Source organism: Halichoeres trimaculatus, unplaced genomic scaffold, assembly GCF_033239565.1.
Source record: "Halichoeres trimaculatus isolate MK-OKI-2021-1 unplaced genomic scaffold, fHalTri1.1 fHalTri1_scaffold_23, whole genome shotgun sequence".
Classification (NCBI taxonomy): domain Eukaryota; kingdom Metazoa; phylum Chordata; class Actinopteri; order Labriformes; family Labridae; genus Halichoeres; species Halichoeres trimaculatus.
Window position 1 is genome coordinate 10,666,275 of NW_027437201.1, and position 12,836 is coordinate 10,679,110.

A 12,836-nucleotide genomic window follows, 5' to 3' on the forward strand; every position below is an offset into this window, starting at 1 on the left:
ATGGGCCGGAGCAAAACACACGCTCCGCCAGGAGCGGGGTTACCGTGACTAATGATCAGCTGTGAAAAACAGCCATTCTTCAAAAGGAAAGCTGCTGAATGAGCTGCCTGATGTTTTGTTGCCGTTGTCCACATTCAAAACTTGAAATGGAAGTGAAATTGAAGTAAAATTGAAGGAGCAATGTGTTACGACTCTTATGAATGTCCTTTTATTTACCAGACTGAACAGCTTTATGTTATTTATCTTATTTACATGACAGGATGCCATTTCTGTCTCACAGTTGTGTGTTCACCAAGGGGCAACATCAGGTAAGTAAAAATTAAGCCTATGCAGAAGTGCGAAAAGTCGCTGTTAGCCTGGAATCTGCTTGAGGCTGGCTGCAGAAAGACCAGAAATTACGTACATGCCCAGCCATAAAATTGAAGAAAAACTCAGCCGGCGTGACAGCGAATGTGGCTGCGTCCACGGATTAGCTTCATTTCAAGTGTCAAGAACAGATGGGTGATATCGCAGATGCTTCATCCATGTTTTATACAGTCTATGGTGTTCACTTTCCTTCTCTGCTCTCTGTATCCGGCATGGCAGCATCCCACACCAATGTGTTCACAGACACACAATCACTTGCAAACACACATACACACATTCCGTGTAATGGACAGTCAGGCTAAATAATGTCACAACCACCACAAAAAAACTCAGATAAAAAAAGAATCGCTATCTTTTCAAGGGCTTCCAGCGCCTCTTAGTTGCTGACCCTGCCCCATGTGTCCACAGCCCCCCCACCGGAACAGCTATGTATCTATGATGTATTGACGTTTTAATGGTGATGCAGTGACATGCCTCCAACTTGGCTCTTTGCTGATGAAAAACAAAAGTGGTTCTTAGGAAGAACATGATTGGAACCAACTAAGCACTAGCACCAATCAGCACTGGTGGAAAAGTGGCACATGAGGCTGGCCCTCGAATGGACAGTTGTTTTCTGCTCTATTTGTTTGATCCGTCCTTTCTAATAAAGGAATAAAAAGCCTGAAAAAATTAACTTGAAAAGACTGAATAACAAAAGTAGTGTGGGAGAAATCACAGAGTTTGGCATTGGCAGAGAAGATTTGTGAATTTTTATGGGTGCAACCCACACACACAGCTCTGCTGTTCATCCCACAAATCCATGTCCCTGACAAATGTGTCTATGTTTAAAAGTGAAATAAACAGGCTTTACAACAGTGTGAGATTATCAAGAAATAAAAAAGAAATAATCTGCCAAGCAAAAGATTCGGAACTTTTTTGCTTAGTTTATATTTCCGTGCTGAAACTCTGTTTGATTACAGTATTCATAAGTTTTGGTTTAGACTCAAATTTTTCCAAACCTTATTTAATTCAGAGAGATTGAAACCTGGTTCTACCTTTTTCAGAATATGAAAACCAGTCACGTTTGAGTGTTTCATTCCCATCTCCTGGGCCCGTAACACATCACATCTTAAGATCTCGTCTTTTCAATAACAGCATTGCTACAGCCCAGGTTTAATGGGAATCCCAATCTGCAATCAAGAAACCGCTCAAGATGTCTTCCAATCAAATTTTACAAGATGCTTAAAGCAGACTTTATCTGCAAATCCATGCTGAATAGACTACTGTTCATTATGGACCTACACTGTGTTAAACAACCAAACAATGCCTGGACACAGTAAAACTTGTTGTTCTTTCTTAACAACACCACTAGGGAGAGCAAATTTTATTACCTTATTCAGTCATTGGTCTGTATCACATTTCACCCACACGCGAACTAGCACACACACAGTCCGCTTTCCAAACACGTATATACAATCCTCCATCCTAGCCCTGACTTTATTGAGGCCGTATAAATGGCACAAAATCTCTTTGTGTACACGGGAGCATAAAGGGAGCCGATGAGGGCCAGAACTCTGCTTTATTAAGACCTCTGTTTACACTCTCCTTTATTGAACATATAAATAAGCCTCCAAGTTCTGGTGCCACTTTTACCGCTCCCTCAACGCCTCTGGTGGCTCTTGTAACAGTCTAGCTAACAAAAGCCACTTACAGAGTCCAAACAGCAGCTGCGCCATGCTTCAACTTTACCAAACGTTTCCCAAGCACACAGGGGAAAAAAAGGAGCCTGCAGACTGTTTCCACTAATATATTGCCATTTATAAGCAGGGATTAAATCTTATTGCACGCCATATTCACAAAATGGTTATTCAATTGTCGACTTTGAAGTGAGAGGAAAAACACAGGCCTGGTTGTCAAAGTTGATGTGAAAAGACGATAGCTGTTCCATGTGTGTTAGCCTCATGAGTTGGCGAACCACAGTTTGGAATTTGACCTTTTCTTCGTTAGATTTTCTGTTTTTTCTTCCCTCATTTGTTTTGGTATCCATCCGCACTTCTCACAGCGCCTGTCATGGGTTCCCTTACTCAGCATGCCCACCTAACCTCCCCAGACGGTGTGGTTTTTCAGAGGCTAATGAGGGTAAGATGCCTCTCCCTGCTGTTGAGTGTGTGTATCGGTGTGTGTGTGTGAGATGTGGTCGTCCTTGCCAGAGCCTGCTTCTCATCATCAGGCTGGTCTGCTGGATGAGGACTGCTGAGCTGGTCACCTCTGGCTCTCTGCTATCAGCTGGAGCTGCTCTGTGATGGACTCCAGAGGAGGAGGAGGTTTTTTTTTCTCCCTCGGAGGAGAAGCAGAACAAAAGCTCAGCTGGGGAGGACTCGCTCTGGTGTGGGTTATTAATGCCGGATAATAAGCAGACTCAGCAATTTACCAGCGTGAGTCATGCGTTGTGAGAAAGAAATCGTCGGAAGAGCCTCGAAAGTGCTGGTAGTAATAATAATCTGTGACGAGTTTATCCCCTTGAGTGTGTTTTGTGTTTGTACTTGTTTGAAATTGGATTCAGAATTAAGAAGTTACAAAGTTTCATGTTCAAAACAAACCGTAAATTATGATCCGGACCACATGCACATCTCCTCACAAGTCCGCTGACATCACCTTCGAGCTGAATCTGTTTCCCTGCTGCTGGGAAACGCGCGGCGGAGCATCGGTGGGAGAAAACTGAAAACAGGCAAACATTTGATTTAGGATGTTTGCAACATAACAAATGGCTCCAGCAACCCCTGCTGCTTTAGTGAGAGACCCCGGCTCTGGAACAGCATCCCCGCTGTGGGGAGCTTATTACTACAGGGAACGCTGTTAGATTTGTCCTCTGCTTGCTCACTATTTCATTTTGGCTTTCAGGGATCATATGATGTAATATTTAGAGGGGCAGCAGCTGTGTCACTGGGTTGGCTTGGGATTGTGGGAGTTTTTTTGCACAGAGCGATGTCAGTTTGGGATTTTTTGGATGATTATATCATTGGATGACAGGCAACAAATCCTGAATCTAAGAATTTCAGCCAGCCAGCTATCGCTATCTTGATGTTTGGAAAGCGTATGTGTACAATAGTACAGACACAGACACAGCCTCTTACACCTAAGAGAGTTAAAATTTATTAAAAATCACACAATAACCCGAGTTCCTAACAAGAAAACATGCAAAACAGAGATGAGTTGTGATTTTGGAATATTCCAATGCCTGTTTATTAATTCTGGTGGCCCAGGCTAGATTATCCCCCCTGGGCCACTTCATACCCCCTAGGCCAGACTATATCCCCCATTATATCAGTAGTGTCTGAAGTACAAAAATCACACAGAGATGACTGTGAAAACTGTGTGATAACATTGTTGCCAAACTCGGCAGAGAGGAGGAATAAGCAAAAAAAGTGTAGTACTGTGGTTGACATGCATTTGCGATACACACGCTATGCATTGTCTAAAAGGATAAACGCCTCATGTTTTCTCTCATGGAAACTTATCGTTGCCGTGCATCACCTTTGTGCAGAAAGCATAATCAAGCTTTGATTACATCCATACCTGGGTATGGTTTGAACAGTGGGTTAATTTGGCCTTTCACACCTGGAGTTGTCCTTATCAGTGAATAGTTGGCAATGACCGTCAATTAGTGTATTTGCTTCATATGTCCATGTCTGTGCATCACCTTTGTGCAGCAGGCATAATCCAGTTCTGATTGCCATCTATACCTGGGTATGGTTTGAATGGTGGGTTAATTTGGCCTTTCACACCTGGAGCTCTATATCAGTGAATAGTTGGCAATGACTGTCAATTAGTGTATTTGCTTCATATGTCCATGTCCAAGAAATTAAGAGGGCTTCCTCTTGATACAGTTTAACTGAAAATTTAACTTTTTTTAATAAACATCTTGGAAAGGGTTGGGTTGATTTTATCAATTCCTATGGTTTTGACATTCCCATTCCAATTACCTTTGAGGCATAAAATGACAGAAAATATTACCAGAAAAGAAACATTAGCTGGTCTTTATCAAAAGTTTACTGTGACATAAACTTTGTTACTGTGTAACAGTTACTCAAAGTTCCATCCGCTCGTCTTCTGTACTGCTTATCCTGTTCAGGGTCACAGGTGGCTGGAGCCTGTCCCAGCTGTCTTAGGGCGAGAGGTGGGGTAAACCCTTGGACTGGTCGCCAGTCAATCACAGGGCTGACACATAGACAGATAACAGACAGCATTCACACCAATGGACAATTTAGAGTGCCAAATTAACCTGATGAGCATGTTTTTGGACTGTGGGAGGAAGCAGGAGTACCCGGAGAGAACCCACTCATGAATGGAGGGAACATGCAAACTCCACACAGAAAGGCCCACGGGGTGAGCTGGGAATCAAACTGGTGACTTCTTGCTGTGAGGCTACAGGGCTAACCAACCATTGTGCCACCGTGCAGTCTAGGGATGGGTACTGAATTAGGTACTTTTATAGGTACTGACCAAAAAAGTACCGGGTACCAATACCTAAATATATCCTTGTGACTGTGGGGGAGTGGAAGAGTTGGTGATTTTCCATACTGGTCATGAACACAGCATTATAATGTTATATATTGAAGAATAAATGTTAAATTAAAAAAAAAATACATTTTACTATTAAAAAAATTGAAATTTTTCACAAACCCAAAAAAATACTTAAAATTGGTACCGTTGAGTACCGATACCGATTAGGCACTGGGCATCGGTACCATTTTAAATGCAAAAGGTACCCATCCCTGGTGCAGTTATTACTAAAAGTTACCCATTTATATACACAAAAGAATATGAAGCAAGCCAAAACATTACAGTTATTCATAACGTTTTGCCCATGTTGACTCAACATTATCAAAGAAGTGTCGACTCATTACTGTTAATCTCTCCACTGCAATGACTTTCTTTCCCTTCTCTATAGTGACCAGATTTTTGAAACTATAAAAGCTTGATCAGACAATCTGTTTCCATGCTATCAAATTTCCTTCATAACCATTAGAGTCTCCCCCTGCTGGCCATGAGAAAGAATGCAGAAGCAAGGCACTTCTTATAAACCATGAGCACTGTCTTTGGGAAACCTTGGGCTGGGTCCACTTCTTACGTACACTCTTTGTTCAGCACCCTATTTGAACAAAGAAAGGAGATAAAAAGCATGCTGGGAACAATGCCCTGAAGCTCCTTATGATCCCTGCACTGCATTCTGGACATCCACCTCCTGTTTGAAGCTCCCACAGCAGCAGCAGCAGCAAAATCAAATTCCCTTTCTTAAAACTGTGCAGATTTATTCAGCTGGAGTGGCAGAGAGGGTGTTTACGGTCCCAGCGCATGGCTAACGGCTCTCGTCGCCTGACGTGTGAGAGTGCTGATTAGCGCTGTTGTATTCCCGTCTTAATGGCAGAGGAGACAGGCTCGGTCCTATAAAGGGGAGGGAAACATATGTCCGGGAAAAGCGAGGATGTGTTCGAGATCCTGTCAGCCCAGATAATTGTTAGTTATGAAAAACAAAAGCATTGAGGGGACATTATTTGTGTGCTGAGACGCAGAAAGGCCATCAAATACAAACATGCTGTGATTTTCTTTAAGTGACATGTTGTATTCAAAGGCAGCTGCTCTGATGAGTTGTTTCCTGAGGCTGTTAATGAACCGCTGGCTCAGGTCTTAAATAGCAGGAGGGAATTCATAATCAGCGCTGCCTGAGTAATATTAGTTAAAGATTATTTCTTTTTTTTGTCTGCGTTCAGATGGACGAGGTCTTCTTTTGCAGATACAGAGAGGATGGAAGGAACCAGAAAAGCTTTTGAAGTTCATTGTTTTCTCATAAGGCATTAATTTAATTTTTCTCTTACAGGGAATCATGTGGGCACCAATGTTCAACACAGACCAACAGCAAAGCAGAAACACTATGGGACCACAGTACCTCTGCAGCTTGTTGGACAAGACTGGAAACCAATTAGCCAGCTCAAACCCCAGGTGAGGGATAATAGTTCAAAAACCAGCCTCATGCACTCATTTTATTCCCTGCTTGTTCTCTCCCGAGCATGTTTTACTGTTCCTCTCTCATCCAGATGTATTAGCTATTGCAAAATGTAGTCGATAAATTCAGATTTGTTATTCATGGTCCCCTGAGGATGATCCCTGATGATTCTGGTTGTTGCCGTAATGTCTCGAGTTAGGACATTTTTCTGGGCTTGTCAAGTGAATGTGGTTTAAATCAAGTCAAATGAGATGTTTTTATTACAAATAAGACAAAAAAATCCTGCTTACTTTTGAGTTTTTGGAGTGTGCATTTTATGTTTTCTGTTTAGTGGATAAACCCATTTGTATGAAATGACCCATTGATCAGTAATTTCACCTCACCTGTAGCGGAGATGACATGTTTTTGAAAGACACCAGCAGAAGGTGCTGCCAGACAAAGTCCAACACAGATGCAAATCTCATAACTCTCAAAGTTGCATGGTTTTTTAAAAAAGAACTTTAAGGTATGATTTTAATTGCAACAAACTTACCTCTAGAAATAGAAAAACCATGTCGCTGGATATGTCAAAGAAACATACTCATAAGTGAAATACAGAATGGTCAATACAATCACAATATGATGAAAAGAGAAATGACGAAGTACCATAAAAAGAACAATATACCCACAGTACCTACAGTATGTTACATTATGTTACCAAACAACACAGTGAGTTACTTTACAGTCTTATATAATACAGTGTGCTACAGTATGTTATAATAATGTTACATTACAACATAATAAAGAGTGTAATGTTGTGTAACTGTTTGATAAGTTACTTTACAATATTATATGATACAGTATTCTACATTACATCATGATAATGTATGCTACATTACAATACAATATAATGCGAATATGATGTGTAACATCATGTTTTGATACGCTATAATTCTGTAGGTTGTGATGCTTATTATACTGTATGTTACAGTGTGCTAAGTTTCATTACAATACAAAATCAGAGAAAATGAAATCAGATGGAATCAGAGAAAGGAACAAAGCACTGCAGAACAAGAGGCTAAGTATGGACAATAATCTGAAAAATAAATATGAATCCTCTCTTCTATGAATCGCACTAAATAAAGTGCAGACCACGGAAATATGTCAACATGTGGAAATGTGTAAACTTGTGAATTGCACTTTAAATGCACTGTAAATCTTTTTTTTTTTTTTTTTTTTTTTTTTTTTTACAAATTGTAGCCTTTGCAATTTGAAAATTGCATTTTTGGTTTAACTTCAATTAATTGTTCAGCCCTACTGTATGTTATGTTATGATACAATACCATATGATACTTCGGTAACAGTATGATACCATACAATACACTGTGTTATATTAGGGTACCATAAAATAAAATATGTTACGTAATATTATACTATGCTACCAAATGACACATTATGACACATTACAGTGCGTTATGATACAATAAGATAAAATACAGTAAAATATGATAACACTACAGCACAGTACCATATAATATGAACTGATTAGAAACAACAAGATACGGTACGATACAGATGATACAGACAATACAGGTCAGTAGTTAGTGTTGCTGCTCAATATTTGATACACTGCATTCTTTTTTTCTTGACTGCTTTCATTTTGTTGAATTAAGGATTTTGTTATTTTTACATACTCAGTAAAGCTGATAAATCTTGTAGATTGCTACAGAGACATGCATGAGGTACATTTCTTTTGCTATAAAGATCCCAAATACTGTAAATTCCAGGTTTACTCCCTAACATTCCTCACATGTCTAATACAATATCTCTTCTCCTGACTCCAACTCAGCTTTGTAGACTGCCACTTATTCTGTGTAATGATACTGCTTATGCTTATGCTTATTAGGCATAACTGATTCCTCTTTTAATTGAAACAGCACTGCTTATAGAATTGATGTTTAATCCTTGTTAAGTCATTTTTTTCAAGATGAAAATCACACAGAAGAAAAACCTTTAATTGAGCTGTAAGGTATATTTGTGTCTAAATGAAATGAGTCTTTCTCAGATACCATGGCCAAGAATAAAATAAGTTAGGAAAGAAACAGAAAAGGCATAGATAGCAAACAAAGCTGTGCTATATCTGCTTTTTAGAGGAAGGAAAAACTCATCGCGACCCAGTGGAACATTAATTAAATGTTTGAAATCTGGCATCCTTGGCTCTGTTTGGTGTTTAATCCCAAACTGTTTCACAAAACCAAACACATGGCTGCCAGGCAGACTTAAAAACACAGCTTGTGTTCCCAGGTGGTGTAATTGAGTCAATTCATTTGTGAATTAATTTGTTCTGGTCTTACTGAACAGAGTAGATGCCACGAGGTCTTTTTGGGACATTATTACCTTGGAAACAAAACAAATCCTCAAAGTTAGGTAATATTTACAATGTGGGTGAAACAAGGGGCTAATTTAAATGCGCTACAAGCTGGAAGCTGCAGTGTACTATCTTTATTTAGCATGCAGCTATAATCGGCTGTTGTCATTAATAACATGCAGAGTAAAGGAGGTCATAGCATGCATAAAGACAGTTGTCTGAACTGAGAACAGCAGAAAATGTAGTCCCACGTGGCTTGTGCAATGACACTGCCTAAAACCTTAACTGTTCTGCTTCCATGTCCTCTTATGATCCACTACACATTCATCTCTACAGGGGGGTGATGGATGACTTAACCCAGAGCGCCGCTCCTTCCCACAGTTGACCCACATTGAACTGTATGTGTAAAAAAATGTGTTTGTGTGTGTGGTTGCCCTGCGATATGAAGAATGTTTGATTTCTTTCGTGCTTTGAGTGGGAGCACAAAGAGGAGAGCGGTTTGTGTGATGACATGTGTGTCTGTGTGGAGGGTTTGTTGCACGGCACGACTGACAGGAAAGATATACGACTCAGTACCACTTCATCTGACTGTGGGAGACACACACAGTCGCTCTCAGTGTTGAAACTCAGGAGTGTGAAGATTGGAAGCTTCTTCAGGATTAATGTCAAATGGAATAGAAACATAAAGCTAATCCTCTCAGCTCTTGTTCTAAGATACAAAGACGCTTCATAAGGATTCCTGTACGCTCTCATCTATTGAAAACAGTCATCTGTGGGTGGCTCAGTTACTCTCTCATCAGGACTGAAATGTGTTTTTATTCCATTTCCACACATTTTTCACAGTATTTTCCTTATTTTGTTTTGTACTCATGCCAAAAAGTCCACCCCCTGGAAATCAAGCAATGGTATTACCAGAACACCTACGTAGAGTGGTCCTGTATTTGGCAGTTAAATGCAGTTGTTTTTTTAAAATCTGCATATAAAGCAACAGCATGGAGGACTATTTATATTTCTATGTTGTATGCTAAATGTCAAAAGGAGTGCTCAGCTAGCTAGTTTTTTTTTAGGTTAAGAAGTTCAGCATATATCACTCACAAGGCTTACGGGTTCCCTCTTTAAAAAAACAAACTGACAGAGTAAAACAGGTCACGCTAAATTTTGTGTTTCATTGACAGACAGAAAATGTTGGGTGGGTCTGCTAGCAGGGCTGCTACTAGCTTTTTTAAGAAGCCTAGCAAGCTTGTTTTTAGATAAGGATATTTAGGATATATATCACTAATAAGGACTTAGCCAAATTATCCAAAGAAATGCCCTCTTCAAAAATCTACAGTCTTCTAGCAAAAATGCTACTAGCTGTTTGAGTTGCTGAGCTAGCGTGTTTTGAGGTTAGGATTCAAGATATCTTCTTCTTACTAAGTCAAAATAGAAACATTGTAGTAATTGTAATTATAAAAACACTAACAATAGAGCAGGCAATAATCAAAACTCTGTTTTTGTTTCACTCTTCCAAAGATTAAGGATGTGGGTCTGTGAGCAAAGCTGCATCCAGCTTCCTAAGGGGTTTAGCTGGGAACCACTGTATTCTCATTGGGCCCACGAGCCAGATGGCCTGTTAGTCAGTAGGCCCACAAGTTAGAAGACCCCTTAGTCAAAAGGATCGTGAGTCAGAAGGCCCACTAGTCAAAAGGCCCACTTTCCCGTATTCCCATTAGTCAGAAAGCCCATTAGCCTTTTAATTAGAAGGCCCGTTTTTCAGAAGGCTCATTGGTCAGAAGGCTTGTCAGTTAGAAGGCTCATTAGTAAAGAGGCCCTTTAATTTGAAGGCCCATTAGCCAAAGGCCTTTTGATAAACAGGCCCATTTGTCAGAAGACCTGTTAGTCAGTGGGCCCAGTAGGTAGAAGGCCCACTAGTTAGAAGACCCTTCAATTTGAAGGCCCACAAGTCAAAAGGCCTGTTAATCAGAAGGCCGACTAGTCAAAAAGCCTGTTAGTCAGAAGGTCCATTTGTTAGAGGGCGGGTAAGCCAGAAGCCCCACTCGTCAAAAGGCCCACTTTTCAGTAGTCCCATTAGTCACAAGGCCTGTTAGTCAGAAGGTCCACTAGTCAGTAAGAAGTCAGAAGTCTTGTTAGTCAGGTCATGAGTCAGAGGGCGTGTTAATCAGAAAATTTGTTTGGATTTAGTTGCAATGTATTTTCTGACATACAGGATTTCTGACAATCCACTTAGCTAGCTTGCTATTAGGGCAGGGTAGCTGTAAACACAAGGTTTTGTAATTAGCAAAGGTATAACAGACTTCATCTCTCAAAAACATCAACAACTTAGCTTTCTGAAGTCTTTTTACATGTGAAATGTTAGAATGGGAATAATTAATGTACAAAACAGCTTAGATTTGAATTTGTTGCTAAACTAAGTAAATAAACTCTTCAGAGGAGTTTTCTGTTCATTTATAACAGACTGATATTAACGCTGATTTCTTTATTTGAAGTAAAAGCATGGTTATCAGTGACAGAATGGATTATTCCTTGTACAGATGTTTTAATGCTTAGAATGGCTGCTGGAGGGTAAGTCTGCATTCAGCTGAAACAGTCTTATTTTGACTTTTTACACAACAAGGAGGATGTTATTATGTCACGTAAGGACAAAATAACCAAGGGATAAGTCATACCTCTGGATTCACCAAAGTCCCCCAAGTCAGCAATCTTAAAGATCCTCACAGGAGCTTTAAACAGCCAAATCAAGTCAACTGACAATACTCTGAGTGGGATGAAGTCCGTCAGGCTGATACTGGCCCAATAAGCAGAGCCATCATTTCTCAATCAGAGAGCTCAGTCCCTGAAACCAGAACGAATCCTTCTCATCCTCTCTGCTGTCTGTTGTCTCCTCAGAGCCACCCTGCATCGCTGAAGCTCCTGATTGAAGCGGAAGGTGAACAGCTGCTCTTGGCTCTGGAGAAAAACGAGTAAGTGCTTTCTTCATTCATACTTGGCCTCAGCTCAGAACCGAGTGCTTTCTAGATTACAAATGGGCAACATATGCACTGCCCAGGGGCTACAGCTGGGGCTGCGGCCAAGTCGTGTGTCACATTATAAAAACCAGGGGAGGCAGAAGAGGAAGGAGTGTGTCTCTTTTTCTTTTCGCTGTGCGCTCTGGTCTTCTCGTGTGCAGAATCAAAGACTTGAAAGACAGAAACTTGAAAACACAAGTCAGACGTTGATGAAAACCGACATCACCCTCCTTCTTCTCCTTCTATCTTTTCATTTGATCTATCGGCAGAACACAGGGGAGAAGGAGGCTTTGTTTGAACAGCACACACTCCACGCTGTGTATATTAACACACTGTCGACACTGTGTCAGTCAGGAAACTGACAAGGAGGGGGAACATCATTTGGAACAGATAAGGTTATAGTTTGACGGAGACACAGCTCTGGATCTGTTGGGGGGGATTATCTGTCATCTTTGCATTTTTACACAAGAGCTGACTGAATGCGGCCGATTGGAGTGTGTTTCTAAGAAGACTGGGACGTGATTGATGGAGCAATATGTTTTCCATCCAGCTCTGCTGCCACACATGAGCAGCCAGGAACAAGCAGAGCCGCCTGTGAGATAGAGAGAAAAGAGGAGAGAGGGAGGAAGCAAACAGAGAAGGAGGGAGCGAATGGATGGGTTTTTATGTCAGACCCAGGCATGAAGCTCACTTGTTTCCCAGACTTAATATATGTAAATTCCACCTGCAGACTGTGGGACAAAGCTTTCAACACCAGCGACCGCAATTTTACGGCTTACCTACTTTGAAAATATTTTGATGGGAAATCACATTTGGTCTTTCTGTGAAATAACATTCCAGCTCTGCACAGGTGGGGATTTTGTAAAGCTGACTTGCAGATTGTCAAATTTTCAACACCCCCATTTATAGCAGGGAATTACGCTCTCTTACAGTAAAAACATTTCATTCCGAAACGGGGGAACTTAACTTTCCCCCCGTGATCGGCTCGAGTGGAAAAACAAGCTGCATTCCCATGAAACCGCCTGCGTGATCCTCATCCAACACGGCTGTCACTGTCATCCCATAGACGTTAATGTAAAGTCCACAAACAGAGACGCTTCTAATGAGCCCGAGCGTGATGGGAAGATTCAACTCA

The 12,836-nt window shown here is 40.8% G+C and overlaps 1 protein-coding gene across 1 annotated transcript in view; it reads left to right on the plus strand.

Annotated features, from left to right (window-relative positions):
* adam12a (ADAM metallopeptidase domain 12a) overlaps positions 1-12,836 on the plus strand; it is a 108,819-nt gene that overhangs the window by 10,320 nt on the left and 85,663 nt on the right. The window contains exons 3-4 of the mRNA XM_074663538.1: positions 6,224-6,345; positions 11,583-11,656. Coding sequence (XP_074519639.1) covers positions 6,224-6,345; positions 11,583-11,656 — 196 coding nt within the window. The remainder of the gene's footprint in view (positions 1-6,223; positions 6,346-11,582; positions 11,657-12,836) is intronic.